Genomic DNA, 22,228 nt, shown 5'->3' with positions numbered 1-22,228 from the left:
ATTTAAAGATGGGTTGAGAGAGAGAGATCTTACTGCTACCAGTTTCCTTTCCTGGCTAACTAATTTTCGTTCACCAATGCCTGTTCTAACTACAAACCTGGGTTGCCAGATAGTCATTTAAAATCTTAGAATAAACTGAATTCCTTCTTCTACACTAAGACCTGTCAACCTCATCAAAAAACCTAAGTGCCTGCCCTCGCTTACCAATTTCCCTGGATGGCCAAGCGCAGGTGTGTAAACAGGATGTACTTATCTGATCTGGTCACCAAAATAACCCTCTTTTCAGGATTTGAAACTTCTAACTCCCCCGAAAGATGGCATGTTATGAACATAAATGAATACCTAACATTTATAAGCATTGCACAACATTACATACATTACAAAGTCACCTCATTGCACTTCACAACACATGAGACATTGGAAGAAAATTCACATCACTGAAAGAAAAGCATATCAAAATACAGACAACATGTTACTTTTAAAGAACATTCACATATATCATATTATAATAATATATAATATGGACAGTATATGTATATGGGTGTATATATATATATGTGTGTGTGTGTTTGTGTGTGTGTGTGTGCATGTGTGTGCATGTGTGTGTGTGGGATTGGTATATGGCGACTTCTTCACCACCTTGTGAAAAGTGGACTCACTATATACAGAGTTTGCTAGGTCCATGGACTGCTCTCGCCCAGCCGCAAAAGAGTACGTAGATCTATGAAATTCCCTGTGTGAGTTTGTGTATAAATATTCGCCATGACGACATCAAGCTTAATTGACCAATCCACTATAAACAGTTTTCAAAGACCTGGCCAGTTGAAATCATTTTCATAAGTCTGTGTCATTGAAGGAATACTGAGTTTTCTTGCATAATTTGAATTTATTTAAATAATTTGACTGATGTTCTATGCAAAATACCTTTGGATGAATTATGGCTGTGAATTCAACAACTGTAATTTTTCTTTTTATTATTATTATTATTATTATTATTATTATTATTATTATTATTATTATTATTTTGGTCTGTCACAATCATCCTATTGTACTGGGTGGTTTTTATAGTGTGGGGTTCCAGGTTGCATCCTGCATCCCTAGGACTCCATCATTTTTCTCACTGTGTGCACTGTTTCTAGTAGCACACTCTTCTGCATACTCCTGGAGCTACTTCGGCATCTAATTTTTCCAGATTCCTTTTCAGGGATCTTGGGTTCGTGCCTAGTGTTCCTGTGATTATGGGTACAATTTCCACTGGCATATCCCATATCCTTCTTATTTCTATTTTCAGGTCTTGGTACTTATAAATTTTTTCTCTTTCTTTCTCATCTACTCTGGTGTCTCATGGTATTGCGACATCAGTGGGTGATACTTTCTTCTTGATTTTGTCAATCAAAGTCACGTCTGGTCTACTGGCACGCATCACCCTATCTGTTCTGATACCATAGTCCCAGAGGATCTTTGATCATTTTCTATCACTCTCTCAGGTTGATGTTCGTACCACTTATTACTGCAAGCTAGCTGGTGTTTCTCGCACAGGATCCAGTGGAGAGCTTTTGCTACTGAATCATGCATCATTTTGTACTGGTTCTGTGCAAGTGCCGGACATTCACTTGCTATGTGGTTTATGGTCTCGTCTTTTATATTGCACTTCCTGCGTATGGGTGAGATGTTATTCCATCTATTGTTGTTTGGACATATCTGGTTCTTAGGGCCTGATCTTGTGCTACTGTTAGCATTCCTTCTGTTTCCTTCTTGAGTTCTCCCTTTGTAGCCATTGCCATGTTTCATTGCTGGCCAGTTCTTTTGTCTGTCTCAAGTACTGTTCGTGTATTGGTTTGTTCTGCCATTCCTCTGTTCTGTTTTTCATTCTCATGTCTCTGTATATTTTGGGGTCTTTGCCTACTTTTATCAGTCCTTCCCATGCACTCCATAGCCACTCATCTTCACTGGTTTTCAGGTGCCCCAGTGCTCTGCTCTCGATGTAGACGCAGTCCTCTATGCTTAGTACCCCTCTCCCACCTTCCTTTTGCGTTATGTATAGTCTGTCTGTATTTGCTCTTGGATGTAGTGCTTTGTGTATTGTAATGTTTTCCTAGTTTTTTTTCCAAACTATGCTGCCCCAGATACAATCCTGCCTGGTTCAGCCTTGATGTCCACTCCACTACTCCTGCGCTGTATCTGATTACTGGTACTGCCCATGTGTTTATGACTTTCATCATATTTGCAGCATTGAGTTTTGACTTGAGTATCACCTCAAGTCTCTGCATATATTCTTTCCTGATCGTGTCCTTCATCTCTTGATGCTTTATATCCTCTCCTCTATTATTCCTAGGTATTTGTATCCTGTCTCATGTTTGTGTTTGATGCTATTCCCATCTGGTAGCTGTATCCCTTCAGTTTTTGTCACTTTGCCTTTTTGTATGTTGACCAAGGTGCATTTTTTTTTATTCCAAACTCCACCCTGATGTCCCTAGATACAATCCTTACAGCCTGGATTAGGGTATCTATTTCCTTGATGCTCTTACCATACAGCTTGATGTTGTCCATGAACATCAGATGGTTAATTCCATTTCCTCCTTTCTTGAGTTGGTACCCAGCATCCATCTTCTGCAGTACTTTTGTCATGGGAATCATGGTTACTATAAAGAGTAGTGGGGACAGTGAGTCGCCTTGAAAGATCCCTCTCCTGATGTTAACCTCTGCTAGTCTTATCCCAGAGCTTGTTGGTACTGTATTCCAGTTGCGCATTGTATTTTTAAGGAAGCTGATGGTGTTTTCCTCTGCCCCATATATTTTCAGGCGTTCTATTGTAAGGACGGGATTGAGTGACATACTGGCTAGGTGTTGACTGGTTTATTAGTAGTTCCTTACTGAATGAATGTACAGAATCTTCGAAGATTCGGGCATCTGTGTTTGACAGGGAAAACAGACAAACAGATTTGTGTTTGTCGGCAGACAAACAGATGGCGATTGTGAGAGAGACAATAAACGTAGAGTGATAAAACATATATCAATGGAAAGGCCAGGAAATTCTACATGTGGCCAATTGCATGAGATTCGAGACAGATTAATGAATACAATGCAGTAGCATAAAAAATGTGAAATGGTGAGACATTTGGCGTCTTCACAAACAGAAACATACATACAGTTTGATACAGAAGATTCGGTGGAACATTATGAGTACGTGATTAGAATGCTTGCATGGCAATGCAAGTAGTGGTGATTGTACATAAATCAAGACAACAATGGTTAGGGAGAAACAGACGGAAATATTGTATGGTAGAGTTGCGTTCCTTCAGAGAAAGAAAACGAGATGCTCTTGTTCTGTCTTGTCCCCTCCAATGAATGACGAACACACAAACACACACGTGTGTTTGGAAGAGATGGCATCGGTGCGACAGTCTCTTACACTATTAGCCACGTGTGCGGTATCATGTCGATGGCTTTCTTGTAGTCAATCCATGCCATGTTTAGGTTGGTTCTCCTTCTCTTACTTTTCTTCATTACCATTTTGTCTATCAGGAGCTGGTCTTTTGTGCCCATACACTTCTTTCTGCAGCCTTTCTGTTGGTGGGGGATGGTGTTTGCATCTTCTAGGTAGTTGTATAGCCTTTCACTGATGATACCTGTTAGTATCTTCCACATTATTGGTAGGCAGGTGATAGGCCAGTAGTTACTTGCTATATTTCCTTTGTTCTTGTCTTTCTGTACTAGGGATGTTCTTCCTATGGTCGTCCATTTGAGTGCATGGTGGTTTGTGATACAATGCTGGAGTTGTTCTGCTATTCTTGGGTGTAGGGCCTTGAAGTTTTTGAGCCAGTTTCTGGACTTCATTGGGACCTGGGGCTCTCCAGTTGGGCATTTTCTTTAGTTGGTGTCTGACTGTGTCTGTTGTAATCTCCGTGAATCTTTGTTTTATTCTCCCCATTTCTTCTGCCTTGACTTCCTGGAGCCATGTTGCATGTTTGTTGTGTGATACCAGATTGCTCCATATGTTTTCCCAGTCTCTTACTTGGTTCGGCTTCAGGAATTTCCTGGTGGTTGTCTTCCCCTCTTAGTTGGCTGTATAGTCTTTTCTGGTTGGTTCCGAAGGGTTTGTTCTGTTGGTATCCTTTATTCCTGTTCATGTACTGTTGGATCTTATGTGCTCTGGCTTTAAGCCACTGTTTTATATCTTCTATTGTGTTATTTAGTCCCTTCTCCTGTACTTTGTATTTCGCATTCAGTTCCTCTCTTGTTTTCTTGCTTCTTTGCCTCTTTTCTGCCATCTCCTTCAGTTTACTGAAGTCAGATCTCATCACATTGATTTGTTTTTCCAGGCCCCTTTTCCAAGGCAGTTGCTGTTTTGGTTTCTGTTAGGTTGGTTGTGATGGTGGTGTTGGTGTTCTACCATAATCCCCATTTCTGAGTTCTACTATTATTTAAACTCTTGCTCCCTTAGTTTCTTTGTGTTTTAGGTTTTCATGGAGGGGATCTTTGTTCTTTCTGTATCTGGCTTCATCCATTGTCTGTTCTTTTCCACCCATTTCGACCTCTCTGTTACATCTTCGGTGTTTCCTCGTGTGCCGTTGTTTGGCAGCTCATCATTCCTGTCGTCTTCTGTGCCATCATCTCGTAATTCGTCTTCTTGTCCTTCTTTGCTTGGTGTTGTTTCTCTTTCCAGTTCCTCTCTTGCTGTTGTGGAGAGCCAGTTCTTTTTCTTTGTGTTCCTTTCTTGGTCTGCCAGCCTCTGTTCTGTTTGAGGGGTGTTATTTCTCTCATTCCAGATGTTGAGCAATCTTCTTCTGTATCCTCATTCTGTCGGGTTGCTTCTGATGTGGCATCTCCATATTTCCTTATTTTCTTCTCTTGTCCATTTCTTCTTCTGGTTTTCCTCTGTAGCTCCAGTCTCTGGTTGCTGGTTGCTGTCGGTATGGTGGTCAGTTGCTGGATGACGACCTCCAAGTATGTACCTGACCGTCCTCCCCGTCGATTGTGCTGTATACCTGGCCAGAGGTTCCATTTACGTCGCGTCGTTGTCGTTTAATCTTTCATTTCTTTCCATCATTGCTGAGTTTTGCTATTTAACCCATGCTGGACCCTACCCCATCGGGAATAGGTACTCATTTACAGCTGAGGAGACTGAGGAAATTGTGGTAAAGATCCTCTCCCAAGGAATCAATGCCGAGTAGAGCGGTCACCTATCCAACGACTGACCAGCCCCAATGTTGTTTAACCAGTCCATTGATGAGCTAAACCACTCTGCCACAGCGCCCATATTATTATTATTATTATTATTATTATTATTATTATTCATGTGGGACAAGCCCACAGAGGGCATTGACTTGAAATTAAAGACTCCAAAGTATATGGTGTTCATCTGAGAGAAGTTACAGAAGATAATAGGAAATACAGCAAGAAGAGATCAGTTATTAGAAAATAAAAAAGACAACTTAATAAATCAATAAATAAATAGGTAAAAATACAAATAATTTATTACTTTAAAAGGTAAATTTATTATTATTATTATTATTATTATTATTATTATTATTATTATTATTATTATTATTATTATTATTATTATTATCATCTCCTTTCCCTCGAAAATGAAAATCAGTTATTTTTGCTCTTGTGACCCATTGCTGTATATATATTTATGGATAGTATTTCTTTAATCCATAAATAACTTCAAATTATCGTTACTAATGAGACATCATCTGGTGACGTAACAGAGAAACAGCGTTATGTCTGAAAGAACGTTTATAGATTTTTTTTATGTTCCTTGTAGAAAAAAAAGTCATTTGAACAATAAACATTTTTTTTTCTACAAAAGCTGTTCAGTATTGGGATAACAATATCACTGGTTTAGAATTAAGACACGTTATAAAAATGAGCTTTCACAACACATCATAAAGAACGGCTTAGACAGTAAATACTATTATTAAACTAGCTCATTTATTCCTAAAATGTGAGAACCTGCTTACAAGGTTCATAAACAGCAAACGATTATGTCTCTCTCTCTCTCTCTCTCTCTATGATCGACAGTAATAGTTATGCTTGCGAATTTGAATTTTTTAAAGCAGATTTTTGTTTCATTTTATCACAGGAAGTCATAATTGTCGCTTATCAGTTCCTGGGACAATTATATAATTGCGTATACAGAACATCCCGTATTTTAGATTATAATTTCCACCGTCTTCTAACAACTATTTCATAGTGCATCTGCAGGGTTTTCCCCCTCTTACACTTTTAAACCCTTTTTTACTCTAAGTTTCCCTTTCTGCCCCGAATGACCGTGTCATAAGTACCAGCGTATGACCTTTGGCCTAAATTCTACATTCCATTCCATTCGTACAATAAAATAAGCATTTTTAAAAGTTAGGAAATAGTTACTTTATATTAAATGGGAGATACGTTTATATACCCATGTGAGGTTCAAGAAATGTCAGAAGTGAAAGACTGATTCTTTATTGTTGTTGTTGTTTTTCAGATTTAGCTGGCCTTGTGCCAGCACGGGCTCTTGCTCCTAGAGCAGCCCGTAATTCTTTATTGTTCTCGACAGGTGTTTATAGTGCGGAAAGCGGACGGAAAGGTAGCGGACGACCTGATGCCCCCCCGCTGCGTCCATACAGAAGTTGTGTTTGTTAACAGACATAAAAAGACATATATATATAATGCGTTACAGAACATGTAAAGGCAGATATATATATCGGCAGAAATGCCGTACAATGGTGCATACAATGAGATACATAAAGAATCTGAAATAATAACAGGTAACATATATGACGTGATTAATATACATATGAGGAGCGAAACACAAGAATGGAGAGACGATTTGACGCCCTCACACCCAGATACAATTATCATTGCATTTTAATAATTTACTGACATTTTTATCTATTCATTAATTTGTTGATTTATTTTTTTTTTTAATAAGTGAGATCTCTTCTTCCTGTATTTCCATTTACTTCCTCTTACTTCTTCCAAATGACCATCATATTCTTTGGAAGCTTCAATTTCAAGTCGGTGGCCCCTGTAGTGAGTTTGTTCCGTATGAATAGGGTTCATCTTCTGAATAATAATAATAATAATAATAATAATAATAATAATAATAATAATAATAATAATAATAATAATAATAATAATAATAATAATAATAATATCAAATTAAAATGTTTCGAAGAAAAAATGGCAAAGTATATCATACCTTCTTTCTCAAAGCTCGTTTTCTTTGGTGGAAAATTTCCCATAACAGACAACGGATCATTCCTGATTTACACATGTACCGGTTAATGACAATGTCCATGGTGTCCATTTTCTCAGGACTTTGGGTAATTTCCAGACTTTTCCAAGATTTTGTCTGCGTACCTTGGAACTGGAAGGTTTTTATTTTGGAATTGAAGAATTAGCTTTAAGTTCAACAGTGAAATTATTAAAATAACTACTTTTGTCCTTCAATAAACTGGAAAAATCTCAGCGGTGATTCGTTAGGAACTATGTTCAGTTTAAATCCAGCGTTGGTGGAAGCTAAGAAGGCAATATAATAATAATAATAATAATAATTATTATTATTATTATTATTATTATGTAAATAGTTCCTTAGTAAAAATAATTATAATACAAAAAAATTTTCCTTAGTGGGTCTTTCTCCTGTTGATAATAATAATAATAATAATAATAATAATAATAATAATAAAATAATAATAATGATAATGAGTAGATTTCCTTCAGACGTTCTTCAAGCTGAATATAGTATTGTGATATTGTTAACCCTTTCTGTTTTCTTTTCGTATTATCTGCCAATTTATTTAGGCTTGTTCTATTCTACACCGTTGCTTGAAACTGGGACATCATTCATGCCAGTATCTGTCACTCGGGGGACCTGTACCAGGTACCTGGTGGTCAGTTTTTTTCGGGAGGGGTTTATTCATGTTCCCCCTCCCCCCTCCGCACCTAGCAAAATACCAGCGCTTTCTAAACACATGTTTCTTAAGCGAGTATCTCACGAGAACTTAAGATACGAACTCCGCAGTATCCTGTGGTCTAGTATCCCATCCAATAAGATCCTATGAGCCTCAGAGTCCTGTCTGCTGCTAGGCTAAGCCAAGAAATTCATTGGCGCCACTGATAATTCCTTCCTCAAATAGTGAGGCCGGTATCGTTATATCACGTTGCCTGTTTCCCACGGAATGAAAGAAGAGAGAGAGAGGAGAAAAACTCGTTTTACTTCCTGTTGCTACTTCTCCCTTCCCTACACTGCGCAACAGCGCTGCGCTGTTATTATACACTTACTCTTTCAACGGGCATATTGATGAGATTCCTTGTCCGTATTTGTTTCATCTTGGACGTTAGTGACTCAAGGATCTACAATCTCTCATTTTTGTTTTCTTTTAAATAATGACTGGTTTTTTTATGTCTTTGTAGCAGAACAGATATAACAAATGTCATAACTTGAAGGCAGAGTCTGCATTAACTAAACGAACATCGAAGTAAGAAATATTACAAATATATATATATATATATATATATATATATATATATATATATATATATATATATATATATATATATATATTGCTTGTTCATTTTCATGTGCACTACAAATACACAGGTACACACGTCTGCATATACTTACACATAAACATACGAGTATACTGTAGACTTCATGTGTTCTGCCACATGGATTGACAATGCTTTCGGAATCCCATTCAAATATTTCACACATGCCCAAACACACAGATGTATATATATATGTATATATATATATATATATATATATATGTATATATATATATATATGTATATATATATATATATATATATATATATATATATATATATATATATGTATATAGCATTGTCATTCCATGTGGCAGAACACATAAGCCTATATGTTTATGTGTAAGTGTATGCAGACGTGTACCTGTGTATTTGTATATATACATATACATGTAAAAATATGAAGAAAAGGAACTTTGCCGTCAATCAGAGTTCTTTCGCTATAATGTATTCAGAAGTACACCAATTCCCTATCATGTTAAGAGAAATATTACGCACGGGTGAAGAATGTATTATGGAACTTTTGAAATGTTAAATGTGCAAACATATGCACCATAAAATAAAACGAAAGTTAAGAGAGGACAGGTGTGTGTTGCGCGTTAGTATGTTCCGTTAATGAAGTAGGCAGCTGGTGCGCACTCCCCACCCGACCCGTTTTCTTAGGCAGTGAGCAATTGCACAAGGCCTGCCTTTCCTTTCCATAGACCTACTTCCTATGTCCCTCGTTGCTTGCCACAGAATTGCCCTTCGAGATATTTATATATCATCACTGTAAACTTACGACAGCTATAGATTTACCGCTATATTTTATTCGAGTAAGAACAGCTGGTGGTCGTTCGTGTCACTCATATGTAGGTCAAAGTTCTCGACCGGTAGGTGGCTTTCGCGCAGGAGCAAGCGCGCACACACACACACAATCGGCGCACACACACATAAGCATCTTTCACTCAACAGGTGTCGATGTATTTGTAAATGTAGCCGATTTTGGTTGTGAAGTTCTGTTGTTTATGTTAAGTAATAATTGTTCCACTCTTACTTTCATTGTTTTTTCACGAGAGTTTGATGCCTTTCGGAATCGTACAGACCTAAAGATATACATAAAACACACACACACACACACACACACACACACACACACACACACACACACATATATATATATATATATATATATATATATATATATATATATATATATATAGTATATGTGTGTATTTGTGTGTTCAGTAAAATGATATTGGGCTAGAATTTTGTATATATCGATGAAAACCGCTAAAATTTACGTTTCGTCATCATTAAATATTCCTTGGTGATGATCACCATTCCAGCTGTTTACTCACGAACACTTTCGAGCGATGATGTAGTAGGTCTTACATATACCATTCCCTAAATATACTTCAGTCACCAAGCACAATTAGATGTGACTAATAACATGAAAACAAAGCAAAATAATACAACAAATTAAAGGAAGCTTAAATGTTGCTTGTAGCCTTTGTAATCACTATTCCTGGTCAAGTCGCCCCACTTTCAGCTAAGTTGTTTCGTTCATTTAGGGGCAGAAATGACGAACTCACTTTGATTACAATTTTCTATGAAAATCATTTTGACGAAATCTGTTTAGCTTTATACAGCTAAGCAAATTTATTCCTGCTATCTGCTGCTACAGTCTTGAATTTCAGGTGTACCGATTTCATTTTGTATTCCCTCATATTTATTCATTTATTAGTTTCTTATAATTCTCTCTCTCTCTCTCTCTCTCTCTCTCTCTCTCTCTCTCTCTCTCTCTCTCTCTCTCTCTGTAGGCTGATTTCACTCTGGAGCCCTCTTGGGTTTATAATAAGTCTGTTAATTGTTCCCAAGGGTCTTCAGCTGAAGATTTAAAGAAAAAAAAAATAAGCATGGCAGAGGGAAGCGTATTGTAATTCAGGTTACGACAGGTGTCCACAAGGCCTGAATTATAATTATGATTCACCACAGGTGGGTCTCGTAAAACAAATGGCATGCCCCCCTCTTCCGACAGCTTACAGATGACGTCATATTTCTAGAAAACTTTAGAAGGGCATCCCGTGAATGGTCCGTGAGGCAAAGAATGTTTATTTTTAGGTTCACCATAAAATTTGAAACGGTGTTGGGATGGATTTGGAGTGATTTTGATATGATCACGTGTAAATGCTTGTAGAGAAATGACTTTTAAAAGTTATATGGAGAGAATGACACTTGTCACTGAATGCCGTGGATATCTGTCCATGCGTGTACAGTTTTAAGGAACAATTTTACTTAATTTGCATTTTTTTTATTATAATTGAAACTAAGCAAGGGAAATCCCACTGCGCCATTGTTACGCTTTTAGGGATGCTTAAATACTTTCCAACTTCGCAGTGTACCGTAAACGCGAATGCTTAGTATGTTTTTGTTTTTAATTTTTATAAGTATGACCTTAACAAAGGCGCGAGTGGTATTTTTGGTTAGACTAAGGATGGTGTATTTGTTAATTCTACGGCTGTCTTTTCCTTTGTTCTGACTTCATCTCGTTGCGATTACTGAATTGAACAGATTTAAAAGATTATTTATTATTTATTTCGTTAAGTATAAAGTCAAGGAAAACTTCACAATAGCACTAAACATTGTACATTGGAACTAACACAAGTCATCTCGTTAAGACTTGCCTGCCAAGAATCGACGGCAACTGATGTGAGAATTATACCTAGAAGGAGTTACATGTTACAAATCTGAAAAAGTAAATTTGGATGGAGCTTGTGGCCGCGAATGTCACTTATTTTCTGCCTCTGAACAGCCATGAATGTGACTTATTTTTTGCCTCAGAATGGTCATGAATGTAATTTCTTTTCTACCTGTCTTTTTTTTTATGAAAAGAGGGCTGGTTTTGAAAAGCAGTCGTATCACGAAGATAAAATCAAAGTTATTAGACTAGTCTGCTATCTGTCAGTGTTAGGTCAGCAATGCATCAAATTACAATAAACAGTGTACAGTAGGTATTTATGACCTTAACTGACAACTCGCATAATCCTGCCAAACTCCGCTTTAGTATTTGTGAGATATATAATATTTTCATGATTTTAGGGCCCATAGAATTACTTTGCTTATGAGGCAAATCTGCATATAGGGGGGATTTTTGCCTTCATTCCTCTGAACAGTTAGTAGGTCTGTATCGTCAGTAGTGATTCGAATGTAGATAATTTCATTTTAGAGTAAATTGTACAATTTTCTGTTTAATTCTCCCTCTAACAAGGCAGAGAAAAAAGGGAATTGGTAATCTGAAATTTCTCTGGCTAAAAATTCTTTTATTATTATTATTATTATTATTATTATTATTATTATTATTATTATTATTATTATTATTATTATTATTATTATTATTATTATTCACAAGATAAACCCTTATTCATATGGAACAATCCCTTAGGGGCCATTGACTTGTAATTCAAGCTTCCAAAGAATATAGTGCTCATTGGAAAGAAATTACAGAATATAAATGGGAAACACAGAAAGAAGAGAAATACATAAGTACAAGAAGAATTCTTTTAGGATAGTAATGTATTGCATCTCCGCTTGAACTTTTGAGGTTTTAGTTGCACAACATGCTCAGAGAGGTATTATTGTAATAGGCCTATACAAAAAGAAGCCTGTAGGCCCTCAGTTTGTGTTGTGATTTTTTTTTATATCTACTGTTAAACTTCATGGAAACTGCGCTGCTACTATTGATGCTGCTTCTTATAGTGATATATGATATAGGCCTATTTGTTAGTTCAGCTAATATATCACATAGGGTCTATGCATTGCCCACATTAAGCTTTAGCTAAACACTCTAGCTGGGCTAACACCTAATTTGCAGAATTAAGAAGCCAGCCAGTTGATGATACTCTAAGAACGCAGTAGAAAGTCAGAGCATTCTAAAGTTTATAGCTGAAGTAAAAAATGTTGCTGATTCCCATTTCAAGAGATTCAACAATGTGTCAACTTGTGTGAGAGCGAAGCCCACCCTTGCCTCGCCTTCCAAAGTGTTCCCTTGTGAGTCTAGACAGCTTGCTTTTAGAGTATGCCGTTTGAGATGCCCATTGCATTGCTTTAGTTTAAAAAAGTGTGCAATTACATATCTTTGGACAACTGTAGCTCTCAGACTCTAAATAGTTGGTATGTTCACATTTTTGGTCACATCACAGAATTAAAATGAATCAGTGAATCTTAAACTACAGTAACTTGTTTATCCAAAGTTATTTATCTTAACAAAATCAGTTTTGCAAGCTCCCAACCACTGATATTCGACAAAGATCTCTCACGTTGTTGGCTTTCAAACGATACTAGAAGGAAAACGGTTTTGACATGAATGTATATCTTTAAGAGGCTTTCATTTACCTGTCACGTCGTTTAGAGGATGAGTTATACTTGTTTTATCACAAAAAGTCTTTATTTACCACTTCTTATTGTTTTTAGGGGATGGGTGTTGGTTGGTATTGGTTTCCAGAGTTATTATGATTATTATCACCGCTTTTACAGACACCAAATAATTCATTTTGCCTGAGGGAGAATGAGAAGAGAACGTAAGTTCGTTGGTTAAGCTCTCCCTGTAGATCCATAGGCTTAGGTCCCTTTTCCCATCACGTGGCTACAGGATTGGTAGCTAGCAGAGAATTAATTTTCTGTACATCGTCACCACATGCCCACAGATGCTTTGCTAAATTTGGAATGATATATATGCCTGTCTCTGATCCTTTCATACATTATAAAAGAAGAGTATTCTGATGTGTAAAAACTGGCCGGTAATGTGTTTGCGCTTTTTCGCTTTTTTCTGCATATGTTTATATATTTCCTTAGCTGTAATATTGTAATCCATTTCAAATTCTTAGTACCTGTGGAAAAAGCTGTGGTATACAAGTTTTTTCATATATTTTTTTAGGTTTTCGGATTTTTTTAATAACCCTTTTGACTATTAACGTGACAAACAGTACGTTTGCTTCTTTGTGTAGCTTGGCTGATAATTGAACGTTTTGTTTCATGGTTAATAAATGCAATTATGTGACTAAGAAAAAAGTATGTAAGACCCTCGTCCTCTACAGATTACCGAGAAATACTTTAGGGACGAAAAACGACAAGGAAACCACGTCTAACATTTATGTACGAGATCAGTGGCACCATCCAACGCTACCCTCTGCGTCTTTGTTATCCAAACAGTTACGTCAAAGCAATGGCTGCTGCAACTCTCGTGGAAAGGTCTCCGTCGATATCTCTTTCTAAAATGGAGGGAGATGCTTCTATTTTAGAAAAAATGGGTGAGTGGGATGTCTTTTGACCTTTAGAGTTGAAACGCCTGTAGAAAAGTAGTGCTTTTAGGGTTAATTGAACCACTTGCTTTATGTTTACATCCTGCCACCTCGGACTTTGCTGATTCATGCTTCGTATAACGAACGTATTTCGGTCGCTATTTCGCTCCTGAAGGCGGCTTCGACGCCCGGTGAACCTCGAGAATGACACGTAATATCCAAATGATGAAGATTTTTCGTTCGAAGAAGTTTCGTGGCTTTGGGGGTAATCCAGGTGTTCGGGGCGACGAGACCATCTTCCTGGGTCCTGGGAACGGGATTGACCCTTGACCTGTAAAGGTTCAGTTCGCTTCGTTAGCGAGACTTCCTCGTTTGAAAGACCTTGCTTTGAATGTTTTGTCAGTTTTGCAGCTTGAGATGTGATTTCGAAGTATTTTGGTGAATTTAGGTTAGCCTAGCCTAGTCCAGACAGTCTCTTCGTATGGTAACCAAAATATTTGGTATCCTGAATGCAAGTTATATAAAATTGTGTTTTCCACTACATAAATGTAATTGTGTTGCTTAAAGTTTTCAAAGACTTATATGAAATTCTGTTTTCCACTACATAAATGTAACTGTGTTGCTTAAAGTTTTCAAAGACTTTTAAGTAAGACTGAAGACGAGGCTGCTAGGCTAGCCTACTGCTGCCTGATTCAAACCAGTTGTTGTCCTGTATATTTATTCCCCCTTCTGTTTATGTTTATGATAACGGTTCCACGAATACAAAAGTCATAGGGAGCCATATGTTCAAGAAGGGATTGGCTAAGGAAATCAATTATAAAAGGAACAATTCTAACCTAACGTACCCTAACCTAACCTAACCTAGTAGCCCGTGTTACTTAGCCAGGGCCCCTGGTGAAGGAAACCACTTTTTACCAAAAGTTCCCTTATAACATTGCGCATGCACGATGGCACTCCAGGAAGGCCAGCATACAAAACATAACCAGTTCTGAGGTTAATTATAGTTGACCGACAAAAAATAATGGTAAATTCTCAATAAGCAACCAAAGTACTATAGAAAAAGTAAATTCCCAAGGTAATACCCGATGCGGGCTATTACTTAATTCTACCAAAGCTTTTACAATCATTCCCAAGGGGATGGTATTAACGCTGCTCCCATTTGGATGTGAACTGGTTGTTACCGAACAAGTGGGGTGCTGTAGAAGTCTACAGATTTACCAAATTTTATTTTCTACCCTTAAACTCTTTTAAGAAGCTGGTATGAATGATTGACATTCATTTCCAGTTGTTTCAAAGTTACATTACAAAGCTTTTCCTGGTAAAGTTTCACTCTAAACCAATATGGGTACTTTTTAGAGCAACAGGAGTAGGCTCTAACACTACCTCCAAGCAGAAGCTTAGTCCATGTTTCAAATGTTCTGTATTACGTTGGTGGGAGGGTGGGGTTGAGTGGGGGCGAAGCTCCCTCAGCCAGGTCAAGACGTGGCGCCCTAACTCAGGTTAGGAAGGTAAGGTCTGTTCAGGTCAGGACATGGCATTCTTGGAAAGGTTAGGTTCTTTTTCGTAGGCGGAACCAGTGCCTTTCGTTCTCAGTTCCCCCCTGTAATTCTTTTCTTTTTTATCTTGAAAATATAATTTTCCTATTTTTTAATGTGCTTTGAATGTTTTTGACATTCTTTTGTTAGCTAATGACCTCACCAACCACGCCTAACCTAACATAGCGTAACTTAGGGTACCAGGTCCTTACCCTAGTGCATAGTAATAGTTTGATAAGTTCTATAAACTTACCTTTATCTGAATGAGAAGTATTCATGGGATTGAGGTCCATGTATTTGACTCATTTTGTGTCCCACCCCCCCACCATTAAACCCTGCTTTCTCAGTGTGGTCCCCAAATTGTAGGATGTAAGGGTGGGATCCATTATCCCTAAAAGTACTCATTTGCTAAAAGAATGTCAGAAACATTCAAAGCGCATATTAAAATGTTGGAACATAACGTTTTCAAGGCCAAAATGTAATAATGGTTTGATGTGAAATTGTACCTTTTACCATTACTTCATTGTAACTCCTCTGCCAATTTTAGAAAAATACGGTATTCACCCCATGTCAGTGTTACGTTTACAGTCAGTCTGCCATCTTTGATTTGATTGCATGCAATATACTTCAAAATACCCTTAAGTAGGTCAAAACTAATTGCGGATATTATTAATCTTGTCTTTTAATATCAGTAGGCAAGAAAAACCTGTAAAATCTATAGAAACAGAAACAAACCTAAACTGGATAACTTTATCTAGGTTTTGTTTTTACCTTTTTTAGGCCTGTTCATATTTCCAGCTATTTGTATGACAAAGTAAAGCAAAATAGTTTTATAGAATAACTTATAGATGGCAAAAAGAACTTTATTTGCATGACAAACATTATACAGTAATATCAGTCATGACTATTTTAGTGTATTTTTGTTTTTAGAAAACCAGGTATCATTGTAAGGTTTCCCTATATGCTGTACCATAGTTGTGGAGGGCATGGCATTAATTGTGTATGCTTTAGCTTTTGTTCTACACTTCAAGTATTGGAATACTCTCATTTCCAGAAGTTAACAGATTCTTTACGTTTCTTGTAAACAAGATTCATTCCTTTCCTAATGTGAGCATCTTCATTTTTTTGAGGTGCCCATATCAGGAAATTTGTAATTTTTGTTAACTTGTGGAATGGTTTGGTAGTATTATTGATACTACTGCTTTTAAATTTTAAAGGGTCCACAATTCTGTACCATTATAAGGTGCCATTGCAATGTGTTTTTCATATTACTTTTGTTTTCACATATTGGACTTCTGTTCTGTAGAAGCTATCTTCACAAGGTAATAACCTTTACTTTTTTCGTAGGTTTGTTTCCTAAATTTGATTGGGAGCAGTGTGGTGCTAGCATTTGTGAGTCCAGTTTAAAATACAGATAAAATGAATGCAAAGTACTGTATCTTATTACACTGCTGTGACTCCAATTTCATCTTACTAAGGGGTGACAAAATTAAACTCATTGAGGTTTGTCTTGTGTTAGAGAGTTTGCTTGAATATATAATAGCCTGGAATAGTGTTGGACTGGTGGGGCATCTAGTCAGGATTACTGTATAATTTAGCATTGTTAAGGAATTTGTAGACAGTGACCCACTTTTCCTTTACCATGACATAATTTTTGCTAAAATGCTATAGCTTGCCATGCTGTTTTGCTTGGAAACTTACACTGGTTAAGCATGTTGCAAAGGTTGAACGTTTCAACCTTTTGATTTTAATGTTTATCTTTGAAGTATTTGAAACTTAATTCTCTCATTTTCTCAGACATTTGTTTTAATGCAATTTACCTTACAGACCACTAGTGTGGCTTCCACAAGGTTTGGTCCAATTGGTACCTTTCCTATATTACTGATGTTTGGTTATCTCCAAAGCTTTGAAGAATTTTGTTGTTGCTCTTGATAACTATAAAGCCTTTCTCATCTCTGTGGAGTCATTTGCAATTTCTTTTTAATTTTAATCCAACTGCTTTGTGGTTGTTTTAGACTGAGTATCTTTTGCGTGGCTTCCTTTTTTTAATATACTGTATGGCTTTAGAGGGTTTTGATCTTCCAGCACTTGTTTTTCATCGATTGCATCTTCTGTTCATGCTGTAGCTTATGGTACAGCCTGATATATCTTTTTTCTTCACTTAAACTGCTTCCATGATTTAGCAAAACCATCTATTATCCAAGCTTCCTACAATAGCCATTTGTATTTGTTGTTGAGGCACCATAAGTTTGTGGTTATAATTAAAGTGAAGAGCATGAGAATAAAACTCTTCAGTGTGACTGGCGATAAGTGGTGGTTGTGAAAGAATAGAAATCTTGTTGTGCAGAAGAAATTAGATTAATAAAGGACAATATAGAAATAAAGATTCAAACAAATGTAGCACATTCAGATACAAGAGAAATAAAGCTGTACACCAATAGGCTAGGGTTCATTTTGCTGAAAAATAGCAGATACTTGAAACACTGTCAAAGTAACTATTGCTCTCAAATGAGACATCCGAGGCATAATTTGACACTTGATAGGGTCTAGCTTGAAGGATTTACACTCTTCAAGTGAGAACTGGAAATGGGCTCAAGGTGAAGTGATGAGTTGAACAGCTAGGTGGATACAAATGAGAAGTAAAAGGCCAAAAACAATGCAGATGGGGCTGAAGGTTTGCTGCAAAGAACCCTTGGTACCGTATAAAGTGTGCCTCTGTAAGTGCAATTCCATGCACGAACTTCTCCCCGTAGAGGGGTAGTGCCATCAGTGCACCACCTCATGCAGTGCACTGTAGGCATTACTTAAGGTTCTTTGTAGTGTCCCTCCAACCCTTAGCTGCAACCCGTTTTGTTCTTTTCACTTTACTTCCATTCATATTCTCTTTCTTTCATTATACTTTCCACCCTCTTATCAGTTGATTCATGGTGCAGCTGCGAGGTTTTCCCCCGTTACACCTTGCAGACCTTTTCAGTGGCAATGAATGACCTGAATGACCATAGGTCCTACCACTTGCCCAATGGCGTAAACTCTGTATTTTGCTATCCACATGCGAACTTCTCGAAGAAGTACCTTTTTTTGGAGTTAGATAGGGTATCATCAGTAGATAACATCTCGTTAAATCCTTACTTAATCACAAAAAATTTTGATATGCTGGAGGATTTAAGAAGTTGCCTTGAAGCATTGCATCAAAGGGGTAGCTTCATAGGAAGTGAATGACCACTTAAAAGTAAGTTTACTGGTAAGAGATGTTTTCAGCTAGAATGGGGCCTAGATATTTATTGCTCATAGGGGGTGAAGGACTGCTAAAGACAAAAGGTAGGTTTTAAGGTCCAGAGTAAGACTATTAATAGTTATAGCTAATGGGTGTAGAGCCCTTTTGAATTTTCAATTGTACATGTACCAAAGCCTCTTATCAAGGAACATGTTGCACATGTGTAACTATTTGATTTAAGAGTTTATCTTAAATGTAGACCTTAAGCTTGCATTGTGCCTTAATTATAAGAAATTACTACAGTGCCTTTGTTTTCGTGTTCTTCAGCATGTATGGTGACATTTTTGTTCTTCTCTTGCAGAAGCTGAGGAGGAAGACATAGCAACACGAGAAGCGGGCATCCTTGCCCTCGCTGAACAATACAAGAAAGCAGGCCAGGCTCATCAGTTGGCTCAGCTTATTAAGGATACTAGGCCATTTTTATCCCAGATATCTAAAGCCAAGGCAGCTAAGCTTGTTCGTACAATGGTGGACATGTTTTTAGATATGGAAGCAACTACAGGTTTAGAAGTGGAAGTTTGCAGAGATAACATCGAGTGGTCAAAAACAGAACGTCGCACCTTTCTCCGTCAGTCGCTAGAAGCCCGTTTAGTTGCTCTTTTTTATGATACTGCCCAGTACACAGAAGCCCTTAGTTTAGGTTCACAGTTACTCAAGGAGCTGAAAAAGCTTGATGACAAAAACCTCTTAGTCGAAGTACAATTATTAGAAAGCAAGACTTACCATGCTCTCAGTAACCTTCCTAAAGCCCGTGCTGCTCTCACATCAGCACGTACTACTGCTAATGGTATTTATTGTCAGCCAAAATTACAGGCTGCTTTAGATCTTCAGTCTGGTATTCTTCATGCAGCAGAAGAGAAAGATTTTAAGACAGCCTTTTCTTACTTTTACGAAGCATTTGAAGGTTATGACAGTATTGATAGTCCAAAGGCCCTGACTGCCCTGAAGTACATGTTGTTATCAAAAATTATGTTACAGAGTCCTGAGGATGTTCATAATATTGTTAGTGGGAAGCTGGCTTTGAGACATAGCGGAAGTCACGTTGATGCTATGAAGGGTATTGCTGCTGCCAGCAGTAAGAGATCTCTAGCTGATTTCAAGGCAACAGTTACAAAGTACAAAGAAGAACTAGAGGGTGACATGATTGTCAAAGCTCATTTAAATACATTATATGACAATATGCTGGAGCAGAATTTGTGCAGAATCATTGAGCCTTACAGTAAGGTCCAAGTTGCATATGTTAGTGAAACTATTGGCCTTCCACAAGATGCAGTGGAACGCAAGCTTTCACAGATGATCTTGGATTCGAAATTGACTGGCATTTTAGACCAGGGTGCTGGAGTTCTAATTGTTTGGGATCCCACCACTAAGGACAAAACTTATGAACATGCTCTGGACACCATTAAAGCAATGGAAAAAGTTGTAGATGTCTTGTATCAGAAAGCAAAGAAACTAACGTAAAAATTAGCAGGATTAGCTTTACACAGTTACGCTATCTAGATTAAGGGGCTGGTTATAATTCAGAAGTGATGATCCCGCAGTGTGTTAGTGTGTACTGTACTCCTCTCAGGCTGTACCTTACAGGAATGTTTAACAAAAATAAAAACTACATGTTCATCAGGAGCCAGGCAGAGTTTATCCAGGATTGTGAAATATTCCTGGATGTTAAGTTATGCCCTGGTTGAGTTGTGCTACTGCAGAGCCCTCCTAATGTAAATATAAGCTATAAAAAAGGAGGGGAAGTAGCATGTTACAACTACCACCTCAGATATACTGAGGATACAAATATGTTTGCTTTTTCTCTTTCTATTCTTGATATTCAGAGTTCACTATTCATTGGGGTTATTCATAATAATGTTCTCTTAAGAGGGTAGATTATTTTTTATATGTTCATTATTCGAGAACTATTTCGGTAACAATGAATATATGTAAGCTGTATATTATTATAACTCAAAGTTGGATATATAGTGGGGTCATTGTTTTATATTGGTCATTCATCAGATGACTTGTTTTTTACAAGTTTCTTCGTAAAGGAAGATGTAATTCACAGACAATATATGGTTCGTATATTAGTTATTCTTACTGTGTTGAAGTAAAATTGTTTTAATTTCTCTGAATTAATGAAGGCCAATAATTTGATGTGAGGATATTCTGAACATTAAGCCAGCAGATAGATTTTGTACAAGGATTGAAGAGGTTGTCCCTTTGCTTGTAACCTAGTATGTAACACCAAGCATTTACTTGTAAGTACTGTAGCATCAAAAGCTGAAGTGCTGTGTTTAAAGTATGACACTTACTAACCCATAAGCGTAGGCCTCCATGCCGATGCCTTTTGTTGTGCAGTATGGTCGTTATGATCTTCAGTCTAAGGATTACTGTTGCAGGGGACTATTTTTCATGTCCATGATATAATCAGTTTAACCACTTTGAGATATTTTATAAAATAAAAATCTTATTCACAGGAAGGTCTTTTTTTAACTGTCTTTATGCTCACCCAAGTTGTCAAATTTTGTCAGTGTCTGTTAGAATGAAATTGGCATGAACACAGATTTTTCATTGCCATGTAACAGTGCAGAAAACAAAATAGAATGAATCCTATTTACAACTATGTTACTAATACTGTAGTGAATACTATGTGCAAGGAATGGAGAGGGACAAAACAGGTAGAAGTATCTTCAGGAGTTCATGACCTGGATATTCATTTTTTTTTATTTTGTATAGTAATACAGTAGTTATTGGTTATTGAAAAATATAAATCAGTTACTTCTGTATAGGAAAAATGATAGACTATTCATATATCCATCCTTTCATTTCTGTAAATGTTTTACAATTCTCTTATTTTTGCTGTCCTCTGCAGGGTTACTGTCTCTGTAGAAGGGTTACAGTGCCCATCTTGCTTGAGGGTATTGCTTACAGGGTGCCTTTTGCCTTTTACTTTTCATCCGTTCCCTTTATTTTCTGGGCACTTTGCTGTCCAACCTCTAGCTTTCCTTTCTTTAGTGTTCATCTCAAATAAACAATTCTGCCCTGTAAGTGTTCCAGGAATCTTGTTTAAACTCTTATAACTGATTTTCTAACTCAGCCCTATAAATTCTCTCTCTCTCTCTCTCTCTCTCTCTCTCTCTCTCTCTCTCTCTCTCTCTCTCTCTCTCTCTCTCTCTCTCTCTCTCTCAAGAACAACTGCCCTGTAAGTGTCCCAAGAGAGTCTTATTTAAACTATTTTATATTTAATTCTCTCTCTCTCTCTCTCTCTCTCTCTCTCTCTCAAGAACAACTGCCCTGTAAGTGTCCCAAGAGAGTCTTATTTAAACTATTTTATATTTAATTCTCTCTCTCTCTCTCTCTCTCTCTCTCTCTCTCTCTCTCTCTCTCTCTCTCTCTCTCTCTCTCTCTGCTAGTATGAAGAACTTTTGACGACTGGAAGTTATTGATCTTGACTCTTATAGGGAGAAGCAGGATAGCTGATTTAAACCTCATTCATTTAATGTGTTAATCAATAAGGAAACGACCAGATAATCATATTTTTAGTCACTTTTATAGCTGAATAAAATATTTATATTCCTCAATGTACACTGCACATTTTTATATTGATAACATTC

At 37.1% G+C, this 22,228-nt stretch overlaps 1 protein-coding gene across 1 annotated transcript in view; it reads left to right on the top strand.

Moving 5' to 3' along the window:
- Rpn6 (regulatory particle non-ATPase 6) overlaps positions 1–21,090 on the top strand; it is a 36,556-nt gene extending 15,466 nt beyond the window's left edge. The window contains exons 2-3 of the mRNA XM_067104088.1: positions 13,617–13,829; positions 18,931–21,090. Of these exons, the coding sequence (XP_066960189.1) occupies positions 13,673–13,829; positions 18,931–20,090 (1,317 nt within the window). The 5' untranslated portion in view covers positions 13,617–13,672 and the 3' untranslated portion in view covers positions 20,091–21,090. The remainder of the gene's footprint in view (positions 1–13,616; positions 13,830–18,930) is intronic.
- The last annotated feature ends 1,138 nt before the right edge of the window (positions 21,091–22,228 follow it).

The sequence above is a fragment of the Macrobrachium rosenbergii genome, chromosome 5 (genome assembly GCF_040412425.1).
Source record: "Macrobrachium rosenbergii isolate ZJJX-2024 chromosome 5, ASM4041242v1, whole genome shotgun sequence".
Lineage (NCBI taxonomy): Eukaryota > Metazoa > Arthropoda > Malacostraca > Decapoda > Palaemonidae > Macrobrachium > Macrobrachium rosenbergii.
This window is presented reverse-complemented; position numbering and strand designations above follow the sequence as displayed.